The 13,832-nt window shown below is 29.4% G+C and overlaps 1 protein-coding gene across 1 annotated transcript; it reads left to right on the top strand.

Annotated features, from left to right (window-relative positions):
- The first annotated feature begins 4,905 nt into the window (after positions 1 to 4,905).
- LOC136075930 (zinc finger MYM-type protein 5-like) lies at positions 4,906 to 6,078 on the top strand. The gene has a single exon (XM_065789379.1). The coding sequence runs from the start codon at positions 4,906 to 4,908 to the stop codon at positions 6,076 to 6,078; it is 1,173 nt and encodes a 390-aa protein (XP_065645451.1).
- Positions 6,079 to 13,832: the final 7,754 nt, after the last annotated feature.

Raw genomic sequence — 13,832 nt, 5'->3', positions numbered from 1 at the left:
GACAAAACTTTAGAGAAATAATAAGCAGTATTAATTCAAACATATATATATATAAAAACTGATTATAATTTCTCAACAAACCTTATTAAATAAAAATATAAAAAAATAATAAATTTTAGTTTTTTTCTATAATTCTTTTATTTTTTATAATGTATTTATTAAAGCCTTGATTATTATTAGAGAACTAAAACAATTTTAGAGATTTAAAACAAATCTTTTTCCTTTTTCATTTAGGTTTTGATTAAATGAGAGAAATTTAAACTTTTGGACACAATTTGATTTAACGGAAGCCGAATAAACGGGGGTGACTATAAACTACGAACATCAGTACCAAGTTTAATAAACAGTGAAGTAACACACAATAACGCTTAATATTTTACTGTACGGTGTAACATTGGCCCAAAGTTGAAAATATTTGTAATTACTTTTGACAATAAGGTTGAGATATTGACTTAGTTTATGCATTACTTTTTAGGCAGAAGAACTAGTATGACTTGATGAACGTGTAATATCGTTGTTCATCACCTCTGCAGTAGTGCCTAATCTTGGTTTTGAAGAACTTATAGCATTTTGTTGTTATGTGAAAGGCGACTTAGGGGTCGTTTAAAAACTACGTCACGCAATTTTCGACACAATTTTGACCACATATTTTGGGTTAATTGGGTTTGGTTGAGAGTTTTTAAAATCTATTTCATTGATTAAAAAACTAGTTTGTAAAAAAAATGTATAAAACCTTTAAAACTTAAATTATTGTCAAGTAGTTTGTTTTGTTTTTGAAGAGATTTGTTATTGTTTTCTTTAAGGTATCAAGGAGCTCCAAGAAGACCTTTCGGTCTTATCACAGAGCACCGCATAATTTATCTAAAGTTTAAATATTACTTTGCTTTATGTGATTACTTAATTCATATTATTTGAAAATTTAATTTTAGTACATATTAGAAAGTTATTTGAATTCACGGCTATAAGAAACATTGTAAAACTACGGTATATATTGAAAAAGATCACGAAAAAACCGAGCAACCAAATATAACAATTTGCAATTAGAAACTATGCCTAGTGTTCATTAGTACAACAGAGTGTTTAAATTATATTAGGTCTGGTGTACTAACCCAAAAAGATTCAGAAAAAATGTTTTTTATACCAGCATCTATAAAAAAAAAATAAACCGTAACGCTATTATCTGAAAAATGTTAGGCATACTTAAATTTTCAGTAACGAGGAACTTTGCTTTTTAGGAGCATTAGTAAATATGACAGGCTTCGGGTTTTCAGTGGTAGAGCTTGATTTTCAATATGCAGTAACAGGTTATCCAGATGAGCAAAATTTTTGTATGAAACAGTTTAAAATAAATCTCCATGGCTAAAAGTGGACAAAGTCGTTTCTAAAAATGCATTAAAAATTTGACTAGTAGTAAGGTATATACGCCATTTGCCGACCATAAAGCGTTTACTGGCCACTTTTAAAAGCTTTTTTCCCAAAAGTGTATGGCACAAATTGTCCTAAACTATAATTTAAACTCAATGACTTCATTAAAACTATCTAAATATCTCAATTTCAGGAAAATTCTAGAAGGTTTTAGTCGCCAGAACTGTCAAAATTCTGGCATTATATTAAATGTAAAATTTACGCTTTGTTTTCAAAAATTTATACTTTGTCATTTTTTATGCGTTGCAAGTATTTGTGGCAGTCCGTTCAGGAAGGAAAAAAAGTATATATCTAAAAAAGTATATATGTAGGGTAGGGCGGGGCTAGTTGAGCATTTTTTTACTAAATCTAACAGATCTCTTGAATTAAATCTAACAGATCTCATCGAATTAATATAATTTTTTTACTATTAGAAAGATAATTTGATTTGCTAAAAAATGGTTGAGACAAAAAAACTTTTTTCGATTTGTTTTAGAAAATATAGTCTAAAGTTTATTAGGCTGCTTAACCAACCCCAGCTGGGTAAGTTGAGCAATTGTGTGGGGTAAGTTGAGCAATAAAAAAATGAATGCATTTCTTTGACAACTATTAACTCTGTTAAAAAACCAAAACATAGCTTTCTTATAAATTAAATATATACTTTCAACTTTAACAAATTATTCAAGATATTAATATAAAAACTTATAATTTTGAGACTAAAATAGAAACAAAACAAAACTTTTCAATCTTAAAAATAAGCACAACTTTTTAAACACATTTTTAAGCAAAACTTGTTAATATTATGATAAAAATATAAATAAACACTTAAGGTTAGTCTTCAATTTCCATTTTGCAGTTAATACAAATACAATTTTGACTAGAATGTGAATCATATTTTGAATGAGACCATTGATTCAACCTTGACACTGGATCCAATTTTCTTTTGATAGACTTTCAGAATAAGCTTTCCAACATACAAGCCAAGCATAACCGTGTTCTGCACTTGTTTTTAATTTTTTTGTCATCTTAGTTTTTTTGATTGATTGTTTTTTAACTTTTTTTAAAATACTAAGCAGCAGAGTTTCCTTATTACCAAGATCTGCAAAGGATTGATAGGCAGAAAGTTTTTTTGGTTTCTTCAAAATTTCTTTCTTCTCATTTTTTTTGTTTGTTTATTTATTAACTTTTTTAATACACTATGTATATAATATACTGAGTCTCTTTATTGCCACCCTCTTTATTATTATTTGAAAGAGATTGAGAGGTAGATAATTTTTTTCGTTTCTCAACTTTTTTAAGTTTCTTAGTTTGCTGCTGTTTTAGAATAATTCTTTCTGGAGTATCTGTTAGAATAGCAGCTTTCCTTTTTTTTCATCTCGTCAAATGTATCTTTCTTGGTGCTGCTTTTGGGTAAGGTCGCACAGTTTCTGGAGAAAATGCTTTAGGAGTTTCAGGAATAAGTAACATTGTCTCTTAATAAATACTACTTTTGACAGATTGACCTGAACATGATGTTAAACGTACTTCAGAATGAGCTCCCTGCGATAGCTTATATACAAGATTTGTTGGTTCTATACGATCTGTGACAAATGATGGGAAAAATCATCAGCAGCAAAAATGTTTGCATTGTACAGGTATACACCAGTTTTTTGAAAACCCTTTGTAATGTTAGCACACGTTATAGCTAATGGCAATGAATCTGATACAATTTTTGGTATATCATAAATTGTTATGGCTTTTCCAGGATTGTTTCTCAGCCATGCATCTTGTGCAACTGATAGGTACTTTTTAAAATGTCCAAACACTGATACATCTAGTGGCTGCAGCTTATGGCTGCAGTGTGGTGGGAAAGACAACATGACTATTTCATTATCCTTTGCTAAATTTAGTGTTTCAAAATGTAAGTGAGAAGAGTGATTGTCCAAAATCAACAGGTTTTATATTCATTTAAAGGCTTCACATGCTTAATGAAATGATGCTTAAGTTTTTTGAATTCAATATCTGTAACCTAGCCACTTCCATTACCTACCCCAATACAGTCCAGTGGACTATTGTTAACAAAATAATCTTTGTAAATTTTGAGAGGGAACACAAACATTGGAGGCACTGATTTCCTGAAGCAGATGAAGTGGTTATCATTGTAACATTAGTGCCTCTTTCCCCATATGTCGTAGCACCAACATTTACAACTGTATATACACCAGTTTTGTCAACGTTCCATATTTGTGAAGCACTTTGTATATATCCATAACTTCACCTAGCTTATCAAAAAACACTTTTACATTTGCAGCGTTAAATGATGTTACCCTACCAAGGCTAGTTATTTCAGGTTTCTTTATAGATAATTGAGGATTTCTTTTTAAAAAACTAGTCTTCTACTCTTTGCCAGCCATCTTATTTATTGTCCAAGAATCTGGTGTTTTGATTTTGTATTGATGAGCACACTCATAGGTAAGAGAACGAACATCTTTAGGAATTAGCCGAAAAATATAGATGCCATCTGCAATAAATAATTTAAGGCGCTTTCTTGCTCTTGGGAAAAAATTAATCTAGGTTTTGAATAATCCAAGGATGGGTAACCACCAGAGTTTAGTTTTAAAATGTATCTTGTTAATGTCATTATCTTTATTTCGAACTTCTTAGCAGCACTTTTTTTTCCCTTTAAAACAGAACTTGTTTCATCACTAAGCTGCTGGATTGTGAAAGCACCGTTTGAGGTTTTTCTTTTATAATTACGCATCCTATAATATATATATATATATATATATATATATATATATATATATATATATATATATATATATATATATATATATATATATATATATATATATATATATACATATATATAAATATATACATACATATATATATATATATATATATATATATATATATATATATATATATATATATATATATATATATATATATATATAAATTATGTTAGTGTATTTTACAAATAGAGTGCTCAATGTTCTTAAAGAACAGAGCAATAATAAATTAGTAAAAAACACTTATCTAATTTTCATCTTCTACTTTAAGTTTCACGATTGCTGGATCATCAGGAAGAGTTACTAAATCTCAAAAAAAATTCAATTTATAGAAAAAAATATTTTACAGGAAGTTATAAATTCTAAAACAAATTCCAATTTCAATTAACAATAGGCTAAACCAAAACTCTTCTAATGAAAATATTTTTAACTCCTCTAAACGCGTTTATGAAGATGCCCTTAAAAAAAGTGGCTTTCAAATGTTCGAGCTAAAGTTTGAAAAGAAAATTGCAAAAAAGCGTAATAGAAATAGAAACATAATTTGGTTCAACCCCCCGTACAGCAAAAATGTTTTAACAAATATAGGTTAAATTTCTATAAGATTTTTTAAGTATAGTAGAATTCAATAAATTAATGTAAGAATTTAATTAGTGCATTATTTCATTCATTTCAGCAAAGAAATATAAGAATATTTGACTTTTTCCTTTATTTTAGAAAAAACTAAAAAATGAAGAGAACATATGAAAGCGGAGCTCAAAAACGTAAGAAAAAAGCTGAAAAAGATGAGGAAGTCAAAAAATTACCAAAGCTTGATCAGTTTTTCATTAAAGTAAATGAAAATACTACTGGATTGGAAACAAAAAATTTGTCAGCAATCACTGAAACATCAACTATAGCTTGTTGTGAATCATTTCCTATAAGTGCAATAACTTTAAATGATCTGAGTGCTCAAATTAATAGACAGAGTGATGCCGAACTATGGGCTGATTTTTCTAAGGAGGATGTTGAATTATGGATTCAAAAGGGGCCTGAAGTCTGTCAGAATATAAATGACACATTTTTGGTTTCAAAATTGTCGTATGCTGAAAACGATCGCTATTGTCCAAAAAACCTTTTCATTAGCAAAAAAGCCAATGGTGAAGATTTTAAACGAGAATGGTTAATATACTCACCATCGCCAGGTAATGTGTTTTGCTTTGTGTGCGAGCTGTTTAGAGTTTCTCAGTTCGCGCTAGCAACACATGGATTTAGAGACTGGAAGAATTCGTTTTCATCGTTAAAAAGTCATGAGAATTCACCCGAACTTAGAGAGGCTTTGATGAAGTATTTAGAGCGTAAAAATAATTATAGTGTAAAAGTTCAGCTGGACTCTGAAATCAGAAAGGAAAGAAATTTCTGGCGACAAGTTTTGAAACGAGTAGTAGCAGTGATTTGTACTTTAATAGAAAAAAACTTGGCTTTCAGTGGATCCAACAAAAGTTTCGGCAAAGAATCCAATGACAATTTTATAGGATTACTGGAGCATATTTCAAAGTTTGACCCTTTTCTATCTGAACATATAGAAAATTATGGAAATGTTGGATCTGGAAAAAATAATTATTTTTCAAAGACTGTTTGTGACGAACTCGTAGTTTTAGAAGTAAAATATTCAAAATATTTTGGTTTATCCGTCGATTCTACACCAGACATTAGTCACAAAGATCAGCTTTGTATTATCTTGAGATATGTTGATGAACCAATTAAAAGATTTATCAATTTTGTGCAAGTTGAAGATCACTCGGGTGAGAAATTAGCTGAAGTGACCATCAATTTTTTGGATTCAACTCTCAGCTTGGACATATCCAACTGTAGATCACAATCATATGACAACGCATTAATTAATTTTTTCGGAATAGTTTAACAAATATATAACTTTTTTTCGTCATCAACCAAACGATGGGCTGTTCTAGAGAAATTTTCGGATAGGTCTGTTAAACCTTTGTCTAAAACCCGATGGAGTGCTCGTGCAGACTCTGTTAATACAATATATCGCAACTACGAAGACATAGAAGATTCTTTGAATGAAATTGCGGAAGATTCAAGTTTTGACTCGAATTCGAGAGCGGAGGCACATAATCTGATTGGAAAGATGGACGAATTTGAATTTACATTACAAATAGTTTTTTGGAACACCGTCCTGAGTCGAATAAACTTAGTTTCAAAAATGTCTACAAGATTCAAAAATTACCCTAGACACTTGTTCGAATTTATACTCATCTCTTGGTGATTTTTTTGATAAATTAGTTGGCAATTATAATGTCATTGAAGCAGAAGCAAAAAAGTTGCTTCCAGACACCGACTAAACAATCAAAAGGCAACGAACAAACAAAAGATTTCCAGATGAATCTCAAACACCACAAACCAAATTGACTCCTAAAGAAGCATTTTAAACAAATATATTTGAGAAAAGTTTGAAAATACTCAGTGTAAACCTAAAAGAACGGGCTAAAGCTTATAAGGATATTTTCGCACTATTTGGATTTTTGACAAATTTAAACATGAGGATTTAAAAACTAACGTCCAAAAAATTATGGAGCAATACAGTGAGACATCGATGAAGCTTTGTATAATGAACTAATTCATTTACATAATTACATTAAGTTAACGTGCAAAAGTGAAGATTTACCTATAAGTCATTTATCATTATATAAAATTACTAAAGAAAAAAAAAAGGAAATTGTGTTTCCAAATTCCGAAACAATTTTAAGAATCTATTTATGTTTGATGCTCACTAACTGTTCTAACTGTGAAAACACTAACGAAGTTTTTCAAAGTTAAGACTTACGAAAAACTATTTAAGGTCAACTATGATACAAAATACATTAAATAGTTTTTCATTGCTATAAAGTAATGCAGATTTAATGGAAAAAATTGATTTCGACGGATTAATTGAAGAATTTGCTAAGGAAAAGTGTAGAAAAAGGTTAATGTAAAATTTGAAAATAAACATATTTTCACATACCGAAGTCCGTTTTTTAAATTTGATTGAGTGTCAATACTTGAAGTCGCTTTTAAAAGTACATTCTTGATTCTTGAATAAAGCATTCATAAATCATTTTAGGGGCCCCAAAATTTGAATCTGCCTAGGGCCCCAAATGGGGTAAATCCGGGCCTATATATATATATATATATATATATATATATATATATATATATATATATATATATATATATATATATATATATATATATATATATATATATATATATATATATATATATGTATATATATATATATATATATATATATACATATACTACTGTGATCAAAATCTAAGGTGAATTTTTTTATAAAATGAAAAATCTTTATTTATTCTTCCAAATCTGTATCGTCCCCCGCAAAATAATCCCCCCGGCCCCAATGCACTTTTGCCAACGTTTTTTCCAGTCTTCGAAGCATGCCGAAAAGTCCTCGGTAGGGATAGCCTTCAATGCGCGTGCCGATTCACGTTGGATCTCTTCAATGGACTCAAAACGATTTCCCCGGAGTAATCTCTTGAGCTTTGGGAACAGCCAGAAGTCACACGGTGCTAAGTCGGGCGAATACGGTGGTTGTGGAGCAACATGGGTGTTTTAGGCGAAAAACTCACGAAGAACCAGTGCTGTGTGCGAAGGCGCATTATCGTGGTGCAAAATCCAAGAGTTATTGGCCCATAATTCCGGTCTCTTTTTGCGAATAGCTTCACGCAAACGTCGCATAACGCTTAAATAATATTCCTTGTTGACAGTTTGGCCAGTTGGAAGGAATTCGTAGTGCACGACACCACAATAATAAAAAAAAACAGTCAACATGACCTTGATTTTTGAGCGACTTTGACGTGGTTGCTTCGGTCTCGGCTCGCCTTTTTCACGGTATTCACTCGATTGGTCGGTTGTTTCAGGGTCGTATGCGTAGACCTAAGTCTCATCGCCAGTAATAATTTGTTTGTAGACGTCTTGATAGTCAGAAAGCATTGCTTCACACGTTTTAACGCGACGCTCTTTTTCAAAGAAATTGAGAAATTTCGGCACCAAACGTGATTTGAGTCTTCTGAGGCCCAAATGATCCTTCAAAATCGCTTGCACCGACCCAAATGATATTCCAACCATGTCAACAAGGTCTCGAATGGTTAACCGACGATTTGCAAGCACCAATTCTTTGATTTTGTTGATGTGGCGATCATCAATCGAATTTGATCGTCTGGAGCGTTCCAAGTCATCAACACGTTCTCGGCCTTCTTTGAAGTCTTTGTACCACTTGTAAACATTTTTTTGAGACATAGTCTCTTCACCGAAGGCCTTTTGCAACATTCGATACGTTTCAGCAGCAGAAATATCATTCCGCAAACAAAATTTAATCTTTGCTCAACAAAATTAGACATCGTGAAAATTGCCAAATGCACTTTTGGTACTTCAGAAACAAGCGTAAACAAAAAAAAATAATTATGAGTTTGACATGTAATTTGGCGCAAATGTTAATGACATTTCTACCAACTTAAAAAAAAAAAAAGATTGGACGATTTGAATAAGGCCGGAAGTTTAAAATAAAAATTCACCTTACTTTTTGATCACAGTAGTATATATATATAAATATATACTGTTATATAGGCTATATTATGCTATATGCTATATTACAGCAGTATTTAAAGTGTTCTATTTAAATATAGTAATATTAAATAATATATATAAATTAATTATATATAGTATAAATAATCAAAATATAAATGATTTATCATATTTTATCTATGTTTTGATTATATATACTTTAAATTGGTTATATACTTTTTATTTGCCCAACTTGCCCCCAACTTGCCCCCAACTTGCCCCTAAGCTCAACTAGCTCATTTTGAAACAAAATTATTCAGTTGATGCCTCACATATAATGTTTTAACTAGATTAAACCTTTCCCAATACACCATTTGCTGGATGGTTATTTAATCCATTTACTATTTATTGCCTTAAATGGTATCAAGTATAAAAGTATTTAGTTTAAAATTTTTATATGGAATTTTCTCACACTAAGTTATTTTTCATGAGTGAGAAAAGTTAAGATATCAAACCGGTGGGTAATTTTTAAACAACATCTACATTTTAAATTAATTTCTGATTTTCTGAGTTCATTCTACTTGAAAAGTAGATTGAGCTCAGAAAGTTATAGTTAATTATAATTACAGTTAATTATGTTCTGATAACATTAATTTAATAAAAATATTTTTTCATTAATGAATGTAAATATATGATTTTTCTAAAAATACCCTATAAATATAGGTTTTTTTATTTTTATTTTTTGATATATAATACTATTAGATTTAAAAAAAATGAAAATCTTTTGGAAAACAAATCAAATGTTACCATGAAACCAATTTTTTCAACAAGGATAATAAAAAAACGCATGCTGGGGACTGAGAATAACATGAAACTAGCAGTACATGCAGTTATAACAGGTATGTCTCAACGGAAAGCAAATGTATTATATAAAGTTCCACAATCGACTATGCAAACCATGATCTCTGGAAAGTCCAAAATAGGAGCAAAACCAGAAAAAAACCAATACAAGGTGATCTTGAAGAAACACTAATTGATTATGCTGGCAATAGGCCACTGCCTACTAGATGTTTTTTTAAAAATCACAAAGAGTCGCCCTGGCATTTGTTTATTGCAATGTTAATAACACAAAACAATAACATTTACTTATTTTAAAGTTATTTTCACTTCGGGAAATTGGATTTAATAATCACACTTTTTAGCCATTTTGATATGTTTATAGCCTATTTTTTAGTGGTCTAAAAGCCCGATTTTCTACTTCTGGTGCCCGGGTACTATAATAATTTTTATACAGATATAAATGTAATTTTATAGTAACAGACTTCTTGAATTTTTGCAGTTGGTTGAAAAAAAAAATTCCAAAGATAAAAAATAGAAAAACTATTGAAACTAAGGTTAAACCAAATTTTTAAGAATTACAATAATTTTATGCGTATTTTTAGTCATTTTGAATAGTTGTTAAACTAATTACAAAAAAAAAAAGTATAATTAGGAAGTTCATTAGCGTTTGGGGCCCCTAAATCGTGGAACCTGTGTCCATTTCACCAACTGCCCCCTCCCTAGAAAACCGGCCATGGAAGTATATGTAATTAGGAATTTAATATCAATAGAACTATACTTAGATTATTGACTACAGTAAATATTTCATTCAGCAGTTATAGAAAAAAACAAATAAACAAAAAGTATAACTAATATACTAGATATTCATTTTATAAAATAGTCACACTTTTTTTATGTTTTTTTTATTCTCTCTTCGACTTTGAGTTTTATTCAAAATGAATTTGTGTCTCTTTTCGTAACCATAAACTTGTTTAGATGCCTCTGAGGTTAATTGATTGAGAATTGTTAGGCATATCTATTACCTAAAGATTTAGGTTTGATTTAATAGCCTCTTTCAGATTTTCTGACGTTATGCAAAGAGTTGTTGGGAACTCAACCTGAATATCATCAGCAGAAACAAGATAATCCCAAGACTCAGCATCAAAATTTATTTTTATTATGGATTTCTGCTTAAGCTTTGGTTTAAAAGTAATGTCTTCTGTCAATGCTCTTATTTTAAGGATTTGGTTGAGGACTTGATTTCTTATATTTAGATTTTCATCCAGCAGCATGCAGTACAGGAAATTTTCTTGCAAATAACAATATAATGTCCTTGTAAGTTGTTAAAAACAATGCTCTGAATCTTGCTGTCTTGAAGTTTGACTAATTGAATGGTTTTGTACAGAAGTTGACATGCATCTTTATATTTTCCGAAGAGCCTAATAGCGAACCACATTACACAATAGACTTGAACAATATATTTAGTTATTACTAATAACTCAGGAGATGGTTTATCATTCCTAACATAAACCATCGATATTCTTAAGGCTAGAGTTAGCCATCTATCATGATGAGATATCATTTTGAGATACCCACACAGTACTCATAAAGCTTTTGCTGGTCTGTACTAAGATTGCTTATAACCTCACTGCTAATAAACAACTCTATTTCCGAATATATGGGAACAAACTCAACTAATAACTGTTTATGAAGAGTTTGATGAGATGCAGCATCTCCAAAAGTCCCTTATAAGACTTAGGACCATTTGTGTTTCCATCTAACTCAGATATGTGTTGCAGTGGAAGTTCAACTTGATAAAGCATACATCCTAAAAGGTCAAACTTCTTTTAAGAATTTTTTCGAGTTTTATAACCAAACCGTTATCTGCACCTGTATTAGAAGTTGTGTTATCTACAATAACAGCGACTAAGCTCTGAACACTATTATATTATGTTAAAACATTTGCAGTAGCGTTTGCCATGGTAGCGCCAGCTCCATTAGGTATAACTACACGAGTCAAATAATTTTGTGCTGTTGGCCCATATTTTGCTGTAAATGTAAGATGATGTTCTTCTTTGGTTGAAGCAACAATAATAGGATCTTTATCAGTGTTATAACTGACAGAATGTACTAATGTAGACTTGTCAATTTTTCTATCAATTCCAATAACCTTTAATTATTTAACATCAGTTAAGTGTTTAGAACTTAACATAGTGCTGATTCGATTTTTTCAGTTATTATTTGTGATTTATTAGATTTTTTTCTGTCTGGAACAGATTCATACTTATTATTGTTATCAAATTACTCAGTATCCAGATTGAAATCACATTGAATTTCGGCAGCTTAATACATCTATTTATCTTCTTGTTAGTTTCTCTCTCTTGCTTTCTTTTTGCTCTGGCAGCTGTTTTTTTATCTACTGTACCAATTTAAAATTTTCCTGTTATTCCAACTTTCGATGTTTGATCTTTTTTAAATATTCTCTATACAATGGTGGTACCTAAAACAATTTTAAACTTTTTTAAAAAGGTGTTTACTCAGTTCAATATTAAACTTGTTAAAGTAACTCTAGAATAGAATGAATACAATAAAATAGTCTCAAATATATTATACAATATCCTAAACACTTAAGAAAATTACAGTTCAAACCATCTCTTAGGCCTTTTTATTATTAATAATAAAACAAAATAAAGTATTTTGCTGACAAAATGGAAGAAATTTTTATTTTTTCACTCTGACGTGTATTTGATTGTTACTAACTTTTAAAAATAAAATTATTTACCTTTTTGCCGCTTTCACAGAGACAAGCAAAGTGTGTTGTTTTGCAATCCAAAGGATTCTTACACTTAACAGATCTATGCATAAAAAAATTCCATGCATTATAAAAATATTTAAAATCTATTAGAATAATTTTAATATCATTTTTATAAAAAAGCATTACAGAAAAACTAAAAACAAAAACATATCATTAAAATTATAAAATTATTTAAAATTATCCAATACAATCTTTTTAATTTAGCATTTAACTTAAAAAAAAATATCATATCAAGTTATAAACAATTACTTGTATAAAGTTTAGCACAAGTTAAAAATAAGTATTGCATATAAAAATGAAATTTACAATTTTCCTTACCTATTATTGAAAGCTACTACTAAAAGTTCACAACCACAAGAAGACGAATCAAGCAAATGCTCAAAGTTGTAATCAAGATAACTCCTTGTTTTTGTTTGCATTTTCGCACTTTCCTTCAGCAGATAAAACTCTCTTAAGAAGTCTAGAAATTTTTTTGGCTACTGACTTCTTGCGGATCAGAGGAAGTTTAGGATTTACACTATTCCAGAGACTGATTAACTCATTTGTTACTTTTGAAATTATCTCTGAAAAACTAATACTTGTTACTTCATACATATTTTTACAAATAAGATATGAATATTGAATCACTTGTCTGTAGGTTGGAAGTTCGCTTATTGGAAGCTCTGATGGCAAACCAGTATACCTCTTGCTTTCATTACAAGTTCTTAGTTTTTTATTATTTTAGGCATTTCCCTTCAAGTGTGTGTGTATATATATTTTATATACACACACATTATATATATATATATATATATATATATATATATATATATATATATATATATACATATATATATATATATATATATATATATATATATATATATATATATATATATAATATATATATATATATATATATATATATATATATATATATATATATATATATATATATATATATATATATATATATATATATATATACACATATTTATCTAATATTACATTCGAAATAGTGTAAAATGAAAACATAAATACTGTAAAAACAAAAATTCCAGTTTAAAGTATTTTAGTTATGACTTCGGAATTCTAATTATGAAACTTTTTGTTTACCAAAATTCCTAACGCCCTTCATCCCTAAAACAGATGAGTCAATATTTATTTGAACTCAAATCCCTAAATAATCATTAATTTTTTTAAATTTATATTTATTGGAATTTTTTTATTTATAACATAAAAACATTTTCTAGAGTGACTCTTATTAAATTTTAATCCTGGCAGTGGCCTATGCTGGCAATCCTGCCCAAATGGGAATCGGTTTCAAAAAAAAACATTTATCATTTATGCTGCTAAGCTTGCTAAAAAACATAATATAAGTTTTAAAAATGGTCAATCTAGTAAAAAGTCGTGGCAGCTACTTAAAAAGAGTCATGGTTGTGCGAGTCTTCGTCGTCTAGAAGCTACAGTTTTTATAC

Source organism: Hydra vulgaris, chromosome 02 (genome assembly GCF_038396675.1).
Source record: "Hydra vulgaris chromosome 02, alternate assembly HydraT2T_AEP".
Lineage (NCBI taxonomy): Eukaryota > Metazoa > Cnidaria > Hydrozoa > Anthoathecata > Hydridae > Hydra > Hydra vulgaris.
This window is presented reverse-complemented; position numbering and strand designations above follow the sequence as displayed.

Coding starts and splice junctions, on each gene's coding strand:
- LOC136075930 (XM_065789379.1), top strand. CDS start 4,906: ATGAAGAGAACATATGAAAGCGGAGCTCAAAAACGTAAGAAAAAAGCT.